The following is a 14,967-nucleotide window of genomic DNA, read 5'->3' as shown; positions in this document are numbered from 1 at the left end:
GGGTGTTTTTTTTTTTTAATTTAAATTCACCATTTATCAGACCTATAACTCTTAAATGCTCGTCCATTTTCATGACTTCCTTCTGCTTCTAAACTTGCCCTCCCTCCCAAAACAGGAGCCAATGTGGTTATGCCAAACACAATAACAGCCAATCAGTGGCTCAGGGTGTGATTGGCATTTTTTTTCCAACCTCCAATAACTCAATCACAAGAAGCCTGATGCATTAAAAGGAATCTGATCATCATACAGAAAACAAAATTAAGAGATTAAAAATTTGATTACCCCGATTAGAAACATAACTCTTTAACTTTGACTGTAATTGCAAATAATCAGTCATTCTGACACCGCTAGTATGTTATTCAATATACCTTGATGCCATCTTGCCAGTGATGCTCTAGCTGGAGCCGTTCAGCCTCACTGGCTAATCTCTGTGGAAACATACAAAAATGATTTTAATGTATCAAAATACAACGAAATCTGAAGTTCAAAATAGCATTTTTTTATATATATAAAATGGTATTTTGTAAAAAAACCATACAAAATGTCAGTTAGATAGACTTACTTCAAGAGCTTTGCGCTTCTTCGCCAGAAGTTTCTCAATATCTGAAGCTACTTTCTCCACAATCTTTCGAGGTTGATTCTTCACCAGACTAAAGCGTCTTCTTTCTTCATTGTATATCTACAAAGCAATTTCACAGGATAGGATTAGCGCCACATTGACACATAGTATATTCTATTATTTATAAACACGTCGTCTTTAATATTAAAGCTTTGAGCATTTGCATCACAAAGCTTCTTTATAGTTTAAATTCAATGGGCACATGGGGGGAGTTGCTGCTTTTCATTCATTCATACATTCTTACAGATCTATTAAAGATTGCTATTTCGACATTATGTTCAGCTGTTTGACTCGGCTACCTTGGTATTCATAACAGTGATGTTAACAATGTGAATACTAAGACTTACATGACCTGTGTTAAGCATATAATGAATTACCCCGTAGCGAATGTTGACTTTTGGCAATCTACTAGAGCCTTTGATATGAATATACCATGTATGCATTTTAAGAAAAATAACCAGCGAATCAATGCTAGCATCAGTTAGCTAATTCTACAGGATCGTATCTAGGTAGAACTATTTAACGTAAAAATTATGAATTATTATTATTATTATTATTATTATATTAACGTGACATTATTTTCTGAGTTTGAATTGTACAACATTTGAATGCACCACGTGCACTGCATACATTGTTAGCAGCTAGCGCCAACGCTGGAGAACTGTGCCGTTCCATGCATTCACACCGTAACTGGCGTTTTTTTTTTTTTTTTTGGCGTCCTTAATCAGTGATTGAGTATGATTTCTTTTACTGGAGGTGTGGTGATGTTGGCGGTGGATTGATCTTGGCCCGCTCTGTGATGTGAGGGCAATAAAATCAGAGTTGTAAGGACTCCAGCTAGCAGGCTTTGCCACAACCTTTGTGAAGGTCATCATCAAACAAAAACTTACTATGGCTTTTGCATTGAGGTCAATGTATTATTTGGTGTGTTTCTTTTGAAGTTGGCCTTCGCAACACGGCGTTGGCATGACTACGAAAATCAGATTTGTCTAAGAAGATATTATTGGATGTGTTGTTTCAGATTTAACAGTGTTTTGGCTGTAAAGGCATTTTTTGCCCTTTTCCTTCTGGACCCAAAATCTTTGGTGGCCAAAAGTTCGTCCCTAGTCATTAAATTTGAGCAAATAAAGAGCTGTGAAAAATACATGAATCGGTGCAATTAAAAGTCTTTTTTTTTCAGAGGATAAAGAATATATGCTGATGATATTTACTACTTATATGTCTGCGTGTGTTGCTGCACCGTTTGTGTTGAAATCGTTTTTTTGAATGGGTTTTAACGTCACCACATTTACTCTATTTGTTAGCGCTTGCGTTGTTAGTTAGCATTGAGCTAAGTGGACCTTTTGAAGGCAAAGCTATATGGCTGTTTATCGGAGTTTGTCATTAGCTGGGTAATAGAATACAGGAGCTCATAGAAGCTATGCTGTTTCTTAAACCTCCTCCATCATCAGGATGAGCACAAAAGAACTAATGTGGTTGCAATGAGCAAGTGCATCTTGCATCCAGGCTTTGGTGCAGGCTGCAGGCTGACCATCTGCTCGCTGTGACACAAACAGAAAGGACATGCGCCCACGCTCACACACATCTTCCCCGAGCACGCCTCCTTTGCCCCCCACTCACATGATCTGTGCTCCATGTTGCCAGATCGGCAGCCTCTTCCAGCCTGGCCGAAAACAATGTTTCATCTAATTTAATAATCATATTCTTCTTATTCAGGCAGCAACTACGGGCTTAGTCTTTCATCGCTGAAAGATGTCATGCGCGCGGTGAAAATCCAAATTGCATGGCAGCGTGTTTGGCTTTTCTTCCTGCAACGCTTATTTCAGGAGATCGACAGCAACATGGGATGAGCAATCATTAGGCATCAGCGGATAACATCAATGCCTGTTTTGCTTTTTTTTTTCGGTATTTTGGTCTCTTTACAACACACTTAATATTCCAAAAGAAGGCTCCACAAAGGCTGTTGACGAGAATAACATATCAAATTATAACGTGTCGGAATTTAAGGCCGGATGCAATCAAAGGCAGAAAAACATGGATTATCATGTTTTCTCTCAAACGGTGTTGGGCAAACCACGGCTCACTCGGGACACTCAAGGCCGGCTCCATTCTTTAATCAAAACCTCTGAGTGCTTACATGATTAAGAGTCCTGCAGTATTTTTGACGTTCTTTTGAAACGCATTGATTAATCTCTATGTATTTTTCATTCGTTCGTTTCATTTGATTTTAATGGGGTATTATGAAAAAAAAAATACATTTGTTTTTGGCTTAGTTATAATAACATAGTCTGAAAATAATAATATAAAGAATAAAAAGCCCGTGGATGATTTATGAAATTAAAAATAAAGTACCGGTGAGTAAATCAATCTCTTTGTTGTATAAATTCAGCCATTTTTCAAAAAAACAAAACCAACGACTCTCACTCATCCTCAGGAGAGTATTTAAAATATAGGAGGGAAGATTATTCAATGGAATAGTAGATAATCAATTTGAAAAAGATGCTATCGGGACAGCCTTAAAGCTACCTACCCCAGGGGTGTGCACATGAATCCTCCCTTCACAGTGCAAATGTGCTTCGATTAGCCTAGGCTCTGTTGTGCAACTAATTCAAAGGGAATGAAAGGGGACACTTTTATTGGTTATGATTGATATGGGCTGTGACCACTCCCACAGCGGTGCAGTCCTCCCACTTGCAGAGCCCTAAAAGATTTTAGAAATGGATTCTCTTTTTTTTTTTTAAATCTCTGTGTTTGTGGTTCATTGACAATAGAAGAATGTTATAATGACATTATAAATAAATAAAATATTAATAAGATTTTTTAAGATTTTTATACGCAGAAAGATATCCCACTTTTTAAAATTTTAAAGGAATTTTATAATGTGAGAGATCACACGGTAAAGCTACGGTGGTGTCCCAATACATTTAGTCGGCCATATCATCACTTCATGTTAAAGTCATGTTAAAAAAACAGTCACAACCAAAAATGTGATAGTCTTGACATTTTATGGTTCCTAAACCAGATATTTTATGATTTATGATGCATGACTAGACGGAAGTTTCGCCCTTTCTCACTTGTCTTTCCTTTGGAAAAACATCTATGCAAAATTGATCAAAAATAGTGCATTTTTAAAACAGCAGAGGCTTTTAAAGCTTTTTACAAAGGTTTCTCTGTTCAAGCAAAGTGAAACATTATTCTATGATTCTATTAATGGATGTTTATCATTTATAAGAACATCTGATGGAAATAAAGTCTAAAAGGTTGCTGTCCACGTGATGTGCACTTCTGATTGGCACTTCTTTTGCACACTGCTCTGTGCACGTCTTAATGTATCCTGAAAGAGTAAGAGGTGAATATAAAAGGAAAGGAGGGCTGGAGGATGAGACTCACCCCTTTCAGCTGCTGAGCTCCACTGATGTGCTGAAAGACTCTGTCGATCTCCTGCTCGATGCGCCTCGCCCAGTGCATTATCCTGCGGATAAACATCACAGCCTGACTACAACGCACAGTTTCCGCTCCAAGCTTAGAACTCTATTACCTGTGCATGCACAAAAGTTTGCTTTGTTATGCTACTCATAATCCAGTCTTTGCCAGTATAACATTTGATGTTTTCGCGATGCCATAATTTATCATAAGAAGCAGAATGCCACTAAATAGAGTACAGACCCAAACTAAGGATGAATGCTCATAAACTTACTACGGCTGCCAAAAAGTTGACCAAGTTGGGTTATTTGACTTTAAAAATGGATCAGTGAAAAATATCCGACAAAGAAAAATAAGAAGATAAAGAAGAGGAAGTCGTTGACCAGGTAGCTTCACTCTGAAGTTTACTCATGGAGTATTTTTGATGTATCGCCTGTAAGTGACACTATTACAGATGAAACGTACCGTATTTTCCGCACTATAAGGCTCACCTAAAAGCCTTGTTTTTTTTTTTTTTAAAAGCTGATGGTGCGCCTTATAATCAGGTGTGCCTTATAAATGGATCAATATTGAGATTGGGATTGGGGAATGAAGTGATAAAGTAAGCTTTACTTGTTTCTTTTGTGTGTTTACAGTTGAACAAGGTTGCTCATATTGACATTGAGTTAGTATTCTATTGAGAGTTTAGAGTTATTATATGAGTTATTATTGTTATTACTTTGCGTATTATTATATTGTGATTGAAAAAGTTTTAAAATATGTCATTAATAGGGGGTGCGCCTTAAAATCCGGTGCGCCTTATATATGGAATTTGTGAATTTGGTGTTTGTGAATTTGTGTTTGTTGACCTTAAATGCTAATGGAGAGCATGTTAATTATGGTTGCTGATTAGCCTTGGCAATTGTTTTGGTGTCTAAAAATTCAAATGCACTCACTTCAACGCACGTTTAACCTTAGTAGAGTAAAAAAACAATTCACATTAAACCTTAAAAGAGTATTAAAAATGGAATGAGGGGGCATTTACATGATTATTCGATGGAATAATGGATAATCAATTTTAAAAAGATGCAATATTGACAGCCCAAAAGTTTACACACCCCCGTTGAATGCATTTGAATCCTCTCCGCGTTCTGCAAGTCTGGACTCTAATGTGCAACTAATTCAAAGGGAACGAAGGGAGCCACTAATATTGGCTATGATTGAAGTAGGCTGTGACCGCTCCCACAGCGGTGCAGTTCTCCCACTCTCAGATTCCTAACGAGCGCTCGTCTGCGAAATTACCAACATCGGTTCTAACTTGACTCTGTGCGGAGTTTTGATAAACAGGAATTACAGCGGTCAGATTGATACAGCACTCACTATTCTCCTATTGAATCACGTGGTACAAAAAATAATTACCATAATGCACCTTAAGTGATACTGTATTACCAAAAGCATACAATAAAATATAATTGGCGGTTAAAATCGAAAAGCAAGTTCCTTCTTGCAAAATTAATCTGCAAAATTTCATTTCATTTGTGAAAACATGCTGTTTTATATGCCATAATGACTTTTGTGTTCACTCACGCTTGTGTTGGACTACATGCAGCAACTGAGTAGTTAAAAAGGCAATATTTCTAAATCAAAATCTGTCTTACAGTATAGAATGTTAGTTGCTGCTCATAATCACGTTTAAATCATTTTTTCTGAACATGCGTGTGATCATCAATGTCAGTAAACTTGAAAATGAGACTTTTTCATTTGTATTGTTCAACCAGACAAATACAAATGTAATGTACAAATACATCCCCCAGTAACAGTGGACATCTGCCACGTTTTCACATTCTTCTACTTGCCGCTCCTTTTGGTTGCAAAATGCCATTTTTGCAGGAGCAGGGTGTTATGATAACAACAGTGATTAGTTCACTAGTGGCTGTGAGAGAACAGCGAGTGGACTGTGTGTGATAATGGAGGCCTGCCAACACAAACGCTATTTTAAAAAGAAAGACTTTTACGTAAGGCATTATTTAACAAATAAGCATCCAAGCGCATCAGTCCCTCTAAAATTAGAGACGCATATCAAAATATCTCTTTACTTGAATGTCAACATGAAAATGCATTAGCCCCCGCAAGTGTCACGCAATTTGAAAACCAACTGAGGGTGAATTGAAAAGGGCTTGGATCACAAAATATAATTCGTTCACCAGAGGGGAAAAAAAAAAAAAAAACGGCTCGGTTAATGTGCCTTCACTGCCTGATTATTTATTTTTAGAATGCAGCAAAAAAAAGAAAGAAACAAAGGAAAGAAATGACAGGCTCAATGACAGCTGTTTGAACACAAATTGGCAGGACGTTTTCATGCGTTTTTTTCTATGATAGCAAATGTTTTCAAAATTGTTCCATCTTAGTACAATGTTTCTCTTCCCTCACAGTTATGAGGTTCCTTTGTGTGCTCTGATAATGCCGTTCAATCTATCTGCAAACCACGACCTTGTGCTGAGAGGCATTCTACAAAAACATCAGAAAAGGCTTACTAGAACAGCTGCACTTTATTTCAGGTTTCTGACTTTAAATTGTGGCATTTGCATCATCCCTTTTTCCTGTGTTTTTCCTTTAATATTTATGCATTCTTTTGTTTGCACCCATTTTAATCTGTTTTTGTTTTGTTTGACGAAAGTTTTCTTCGATTTTTTTTTGTGATTGCATCCTGCATCAGGTAATAAGTAATAACAAATACAGAATGTTTTTATGATACAAGGAGCTGTGACAGTACGAGCTGTGTTGCGTTGTCCGCAGTGGGGACAACTGCTTAAAGGTTAAGAATTGGATAACAACAATCAATTACATAGTGGTGGTGGCGGTAGAGGGGAGTGAGGGGTTTTTACAAAAAGAGTGACTCATGTTCGTGTAATCATGAATAAATAAAAGAGTGGTTACCGTTCAGTGCAGCTGCTTCAGCGTTAATGAGGAATAAATGATGAAGCGCAAAGTCAGCGTTCGATTGCCAGATATTGATGAACTAATCACTGTCTAATGATTCATTAATTAAGTAGAGCTCTGCTCTCATGTAAATCGTTACCGCATCGTTGTCGATTCTGCAGTGTAAGAAATCCAACGTCCATTTCTGTCCCTTCGGGTGCTGTAATTTTTCACCGGAGCTAATTATCGGACTCCAGTGCAACGATTTGTACTTCTTCCACTTTTTTCCGAGGTGAATGAATGTCTCCGAGCCTTAAATGTGTCAGGCTGAAAAAGAAGACTCGGATATTGTAATCTTAACGGACCAATAGAGAAAGGTTGTTGATGTTTTTATGAGTCACCCAGGAAATACAATAAAGGTCCTGTAAAGTCAAGACATTATCAATGTTTGAAGACAACTGCTGAAAAGCATGTGCAAAAGCTGAGAACTTTAGTGCTCAGGATGTCTTTCTTTCGAGCAGTCCGCTAGCACGACTGCTTTAGAGTGCCTCGTTGTCTGACTTGAGAGCCGGCATCTTGAACAGGGATTTGAGCTGGCATGGCTGCGTTAGAGTGCCTCGTTGTCAGCCCCAAGTGCATGCACATGATGCAGAGAAAGGCAGAATAGCAAAGGGATGCGGGGTTCATTAAAAAGTTTGATTTGAGAGCCAGCATGCGGACTAAGGCTTTGAGCTGACATGACTGCTATAGAGTGCCTCATTGTCAGTCACAAGTGTGTGTATCATCAAAGAAACACAAAAGAATGAGACTGGCTTGTTTGAAAGCGCCTCGCTATCGTGGTGTAAAAAATTTGAATGGAATAAATTTTGGCCTCCGAAGGCTAAAAGTGGTATTAATAAGTATTGTCCCAACTCAAACATGACGGGAAAAAAAAGATACAACAGGACTGGACAAAGTACTAGCCATTTTCGCAAGCCATAGTTCTGATATTTGATGGACAGATGACAGCTGATGGGGCGTGGTTTCAGAACAGGAGGTGGATTTCACAAGGAGGACTAATCCTCTTTGCTTCTGCATCCATTCTTAATTGGAAATGGATGTCGTTCTTTAGCGCGGCCACTCTGCTTCGTCGAGCTTACAAGCGCGGAGAGATCAAGGCTAGAGTGCCATGTAATCTATTTCCAAGCACTCGGCAGAAAAATCAGCGCTCATGACGATGGAGAAGAGGAGGAAACAAGAAGTGCGCTGAATTGAAATAATTCAATTGATCATAAAATCAACATGCTCAAGCCTTGCTCAAAAGCTGCAATTACAGATATACGCTGCTCTCCTCCTGTGACTGGTCGGATGATGAGTGGACCATCTGGCTTTTCTCTCTCAGAAGGGCCTGATTGCAAAGCGCTGGGTTGGGGGTGTGGGGGGTGGGACCAGCTGTAGTGGACTACTGAGAGGTAAAAGGTTACAAGTTCAAAGCACAGCATTGATGTGAAGATGGAAGGAAAACACTTGCACTTGAGCCATATTGCTTACTACGTAGGAACACACATTGGATTTTCTAGGGTCATATTTGGAGCTTTTGCAAGTGCTTTTAAGGGCCATTGTCAGGGTTTTCCAGCACCATTACGTTGTCACATTCAAGATGATAGCAGTTGGGGGTATTTCTTAGGTGCAGGTTAATGCGACCTACCAGATGGATGCCCAAAAAAAAAAAGATCAAGCTCCACTATAATACCAAAGAATTGTAACAAAAAAAAGTTAAATGCAGCTCACTGATAAGTGTTTTTTTTTTTTTCTTTTTAAGAATTGCATCTGATGGAGCTATTTTAAGAACAGGCCCAAAATTAACTGGGATAAGTTCATCTCACCCTGATGAGGACAACAGTAAAAAAAATATGGATGGATGTATTGTATTCCTCTAATATGTAAAATATTTCACCCTACCCTGGTGGGTATGTAAATAGTGATTGTTATAAGTACATTCATTTCCCAGATGGAGTAAATGGTAAATGGACTTTCACTTATATAGCACTTTTCTACCTTTAGTACTCAAAGCGCTTTACACTAACTAGTCATTAACGTACTGATGAAGCAGCAACAGGAACAATTAGGGCTTCAGCATCTTGCTCAAGGACACGTCTAAGGACTTATAATCATGGTATTTTTTTTCACTTTCCGCAGTAAAAAAAATGCATATAAATTATGTTTAACACACTGACAGTTTAATTTCCTATTAAATACAAGTTTTATGGGACCGATATTCTAACCAGAAAGTGAAACGTCTTGTTTACTGAAGCTGCGCCTGCCACATCCCCTTCGTGACGTTTTTCAATTCCGGCCGGTCACGAGGCATTCATCATGTTGGCTGGTTATCCTCACAAGGATCACGGAGCCCTGGAGACTACGAGACTAGTGAACAAAGGACCAAAATAGTCTTTTTACTTACATTAAGTCGCAAAACAGTGTCAAGAGACCGCGTTCACTAAGAGCCGTTTCTTGTATTAAATCGGTCCCGTGGGAAGCCAGTATTCCTATACACCTTTCCGCCCGTGGATGAATTATTTATTACTGATGTTGATTGTGTTGTGTGCTCCCAAATACACATTTTCACCACTTCCGGATTTTCTACGTAAAACGTTGTAACCGATTAATGAAATGTTAAGGTTTACTTGGCCGCCTCAGTGCAAAATCTCTTGTCCTCCACTCTGGAACCAACACGAAATTAAAAGACGTGCATAAGGTCGGCGCTCGGTCACTCTTGCACAAGGGCTTGGTATTGTCATGCTGCCTCTCACAAGTCATGTTTATCTGCTCGGGCAGGACCGGTGCTGAGAGCGCAGAATAAGCAAGGAATTCATAGAAATGCATTAATAAAGGGAAATAACATTTTGGGCGGGGTTTGGGTAAGAAATCAACATTGTAACATGGTTAAAAGCTCCAAAATCTTGATCCCTCATGATATGGCCCTTTTTAAATCATGCTATGTACAATCAAAAGTAACTTAAATAAATATATTTGTTTTAAATATGCAGGAAATATATATTATTTATGGCAGAGTATGATGCATCTAAGAATACTGTATGCATGTAAAAATGGCAGAAAAATCATAAATGGCAAAGTTTTCTTGAATTTTGGGGAGTGGTCTCTACTGTATATAGCTCTGCCCAGGGGTGTTTAAACTTATGAGTGCAACTGCGTATAGCTAAAGGACTTATTATTAGACAGTTCGGACTGTGGAGTCACACATTGTCACATGTGGCCGACAGAGTGCCCCCTCCCCTCATAGTAGGTGGGTGGCCGAGGCAGGATAAGATTAAGACCAGATGTTGGACAGATCAAACTTTCTTTCACAATCTAGCACAAAAAAGGCTTTCATTGGCAGTGTCCCAATATTTCTGGCATCGATTAAATTGTTCAGCTGAGAATATGCAGCCTTCTGGTACTTTCTGTTAGCATTGCGAGAATTAAATATGAAGCAACCCAGCAGAAGTTCTCGCAGAACTTTCCAATATGCTTTTTTTTATATGCCCTTACTGATGCAACTGCCCATCCTGACTGGATTTCAACCAACATCCATTTAAGGGTGGTGTTAACCACTGAGTAATCAAGTCATCGTGTTCAACCACTTATTAAAGCACAATATACAACAAAAGTGTCAAAATGGCAATCACCTTTAGCTCTTCAGCATGCCCAAATCTTATCCAGAATTTGCTGGGTCAAGCTTGGGTAAAAGTAACCCAATACCCCCCAAAATAGTGATAATTAAAAAAAAAAAAAAGTCCATAACTTTGCCTGTTAAGATGAATGGCGTGAAACTCCATGCCCTGAAATGCAAATGATTATACAAGTGTCTTGAACCACAGTTGTATAAATATAGAAACGCAATGAAAGTGTTTCTGCTTATCTGAAAGCAGATAAGCATAAGAAAAGCAAAGCAGGATCTCTCCGCACTCACGCACGTTCCCGCAATAATCACCAGCAGAACACATTACATAACATCCTAATTACACCGCCAGGCTTGTGTTTTGTGTCCGTGAAGTTGCTCCACTATGAAGCGGCATGCACTTACGTGTACTGCTGCGGGAAGGTGAGCCCCTCGGAACCAGGCCACGCCGCGCCAACGAGCATCAAGATGATCTGCAGAGATACCAAGCGGACGTCGCTGAAACACCTCCCGCACTTCGCCATCTTCCATTCAAATGTGCGGCTTGACGACTGGAAGAACGAGAAGGAAGGAAGGGCGCAAGCAAGGAAGGAAGGAGGATGGGAGAAGGTCCGAGCCGTCGAGCTGACCGGCGTCCGGCTCAGTTAGCGGCCGAGTTCATCTCCGCGTCTTCGCGAGTGGACGCGGGGGAGGAGGAAGCCTTTGGCCGTGAAGGCATCACGGGCGGTGGGAGATGCACTACAGTATAATGCAGCTGCCAAGACACTGCAGAGTCTTTGCTCCCGCTCCCACATACACACCGCCACCTCCTCCTATTCCAATACGCGCACACACGCGCACACAGGCCGGCGCGTCCACGACACTCTCCTCAGTGGATGGACGAAAGCGCGTTCACGTTTACCAGGCAACAGCGAAGCATCAAGTTGAAGCTTTATTTATAACTACAGGGCCACGTGGGGTTTGCATAAATTGAGCTTTTTTTTTCTATATGAGACCTGCAAGGAGATGCTGGGTGTCAGAAGTCAGTGAACGCAACAAAAGTATTGCGGGATTTTGCTTCCCACGTCTACGATCGGCTCCTATGGAAGACCCGCGTTAGAAAAGAAGCCCTTCCTTTGCAGGAATATAACAAAGCGCATTTGTGATGGACACTGTCAGAAAGGGAAAAACTGAGCAATACGTTCACTATTGTGCTAAACTCGTTGAGATCAATTTCAAGTGCTGGAATGTCAGGGCCAGCAAGGCCTTCTTTGCTGCGCTCAGCACAATCTGAAGTACTGACCTATTTTTTCAACCTAAATTCTTATATTTGATCCTCCATGATATTGTATCACGTTTATTCTATTTATTTAGTAGCAATCTGTTGATCATTTTCTGATCAGACTTCCGCTTCATTGCTGGGATGGTCGGATTGAAACCTTCAGAATCGGATGGCTGAGGTAACTTTAAACTTTATTAGGAAATTGACTGTATGTGTTGCCAATCACGTTTTACATGATGGTCCCCATTGACGTCGACATCAGTCTGTCCTTTTATTCCATTGGTTGGTTAAAGTGAAACGTGGGAGGGACCATCAGTTGCGTCCATCAGTTGTGTTGTGCAGAAGTGTTGCACAGAAGTCAGGTTGATGCCAACAGTCCTATTGGGTGACTGTTAAAATTCATCAGGCAAGAACCAATCGGCTAACTGAAGAAAAACGAGTGGCTATTATTACTTTAAAAAATTGAATAAGAAAGTGTGTCTAAACTTTTGGTCTATACTGTATCCCTGCCCAATTTGTACATAAGAGCTATTTGGGGTTATTGGGACTATTTGGGACTGAAAACAACTATTTGAATTATTACTTCTGTAAATCTTCAACACAGAGAAGGCAGTTTATTTAATATAACCATCTTTGGTCAATTACATCCTATATTCAATAACTGGTATGATGGTGTTCAATAATTCAAAGCATATTCATCACAATTTTTGACGGCCTAGGGGTTAAGAAAAAAAAATAGAAAAATGCCCATTTTCACATTGCTTGTATTCATTAATTTTCTGTAGAAAAAAATATAAGTCTGTACAGTCTTCATGAATATAGATTAGACGCTCGCAATCGCTGGCCTGACAGAGGTTCGGCCGCCTGATTATTATATGCGTGAAGTATTGCGGTGCAGAGGCTGGGATCTCTCTAACCATGCAGAATCAGCACAAACAGAGCGTGGAAATAAGCCTGCAAGACCTCGCTATGATGTAACACTTTAGAGTATTGGCCAGACATTTTACATTTTCTTCTTTGTATGAGCAAGAGAAATGAAGGGAAATAAGTGATCAAATACTACATTAAAAAAGGAAGCCAAGCGAGAACATTTACATGGGCTTGCACTTTATTACAGGAACATTTTCAGCCCCATTGGTAATAGTCTTCAAATCTTTTAGGTGCACAAAAGAAATACTCCCCCAAGTCCCAGCTGTGATGTAACACAGCACAATTCTGCTTTCGGCTTATCTGCATACGCTGCTGGCAGCCTTTATTGCATTTGATACACAAATGTAATTTCACTATTAAAGATCCCAAATATCTGCCTTCAATTTTGTTATTTTTTTTTGAACAGTGGATTTGAGATTCATTCCTGCATACTGGCGAATACATCTAAGTTAAAATGGATTTGGACTATTTTAGGTGCCAAGGGCAGTAAATGGATCTTTGACGTCTATAGCCGTCAGTGGTCGTCAATGAGTAAATGCAGTCAATGCATGACATTTCAATAAGTATTGCTGGTGTTGTTGCACTGCAGGTGTTCACAGTGGAAAGAAATGCCACTCAGTTGGAAGATTTAGTGTGCATGCTCCTTCAGATACAGAAAAAAAAAAGTTTTTTATTATTATCCTCTAAATTTTTCATTAGAATATATTTCGTTTGATTATTTTCATCCCTTGAGCACAGTTGTAAAATTACAGCCAGCTACTGTATAATTACAAAAAAAAGTGAGAAATTCAAAAAATATTTATATCCCTCCAACCATTTTCTAGAGCCGCTTATCCTCACAAGGATCACAGGCTTGCTGGTACCTATCCCAGCTGGCTTGGGGCAGTAGGCGGGAAACACTCTGGACTGGTTGCCAGCCAATCGCAGGGCACACAGAGACGAACAACCATTCACGCACCCAATCACAATTTAGTATGTCCAATTCACCTGCCATGCATGTTTTTGAAGTGTGCAAGGAAGTCAAAGTGCCCTGAGAGAACCCAAACGGGCTCGGGGAGAACATGCAAACTCCACACAGGAAGGCCGGAGCCAGCTGGATTTGAATTCGGGTCCCTGAACTGTGAGGCAGACATGCTAACCACTGCTGCAACCTTTTATATACATCATTGAACGTTTTTGCCGGCCTCTGCTTTCAAAACAAGGTAAATTTGTTATGAACACATTTAAATTTGATTTGACTTCACAGCCATACTGGACAAAGCTGTGTTGACCTGATGTGACTTGAGCTTTACCTGAGATGACTGGAATAAGAGGTGAGTGAGTGATGCCTCATCAGGAAAAACACGCACGCACGCACAAAACACACACACACACACATACAGAACTGAATAACTATCTCTGCTGGCACAATTAAAGGGATGGTTCCCTTATTTCTTTTTTTCAGCATTAAAAACATATTATTTTGTCTGTAATTAACTCTTTCACTGCCGTTGATGGCTATACGCATCAAAGATCGATTTATACTGGGCTGCCAGTGAAAAACAGAGCTCCATGCGATTGATAGCTATTTAAGTCAAAAATCCTTTTTAAGCGGACTAGATATGAATCTGTTATTTGATGACTAAATTATTACAATGGATACTTTTACAAACACAATGTGCTTAAGTCTGGTAACAGGTGAGCCAGGATTGGTCGTTACCCAAAACTTGAGTATAGGTGATGTCATTTTCAGTCAGCAGCAACAGGAAAATGGGTTTTAAAAGATACAGTATAAACTATACATAAAAAAGTGTCATTTAATTAAATTTAAAGGAATTGTACTGCTGAAAATGGCTGAAATGAGTGGACTATTACTTTAATATGTATCTTTGACATCTATAGATGTCAATGAGAATGAATTAGCTAAAAAAAATGGTAAATTGAGCTTGCTAATATTTCTGAAGTGTGTATGAAATTGGTAATGCCCAAGAAGTAGCTCAATTTCAAAAAGCTTAGTGATCTCTGTTGTTAACAGGTGTGTTTTACCATCAAATTGACTTTTCATCGTAAAGCCGATAACCGCCACTATCTTTTGCCCGCTCGGGGAGGGCAGATGTGGGTTCAGCTTTAAGTCACGTACGTCCCTGGCGGCTCCCCCATGTGCGAGTACAGCTGTCATGTCCTGGGGAGAGCCAA

At 39.6% G+C, this 14,967-nt stretch overlaps 1 protein-coding gene across 2 annotated transcripts in view; it reads right to left on the bottom strand.

The window, feature by feature from the left end:
• Positions 1 to 11,426, bottom strand: part of cacna2d2b (calcium voltage-gated channel auxiliary subunit alpha2delta 2b) — a 30,372-nt gene extending 18,946 nt beyond the window's left edge. Inside the window, exons 1-5 of one of the 2 annotated variants that reach the window (XM_088423311.1) lie at positions 11,231 to 11,425; positions 11,007 to 11,074; positions 4,010 to 4,091; positions 563 to 679; positions 369 to 428 (exon numbers count right to left, since the gene is read on the bottom strand). In XM_088423311.1, the coding sequence (XP_088279437.1) occupies positions 369 to 428; positions 563 to 679; positions 4,010 to 4,091; positions 11,007 to 11,065 (318 nt within the window). In that variant the 5' untranslated portion in view covers positions 11,066 to 11,074; positions 11,231 to 11,425. Of the gene's footprint in view, positions 1 to 368; positions 429 to 562; positions 680 to 4,009; positions 4,092 to 11,006 lie in introns of both variants that reach the window. The other variant, XM_088423310.1, reaches the window with a different exon arrangement.
• Between the last annotated feature and the right edge of the window lie 3,541 nt (positions 11,427 to 14,967).

This window comes from Hippichthys cyanospilos, chromosome 9 (assembly GCF_059441005.1).
Source record: "Hippichthys cyanospilos isolate Australia breed blue-spotted pipefish chromosome 9, RoL_Hcya_1.0, whole genome shotgun sequence".
NCBI lineage: Eukaryota > Metazoa > Chordata > Actinopteri > Syngnathiformes > Syngnathidae > Hippichthys > Hippichthys cyanospilos.
Note: the sequence above shows the minus strand (reverse complement) of the source record. Positions and strands in the feature narration are given on the sequence as shown.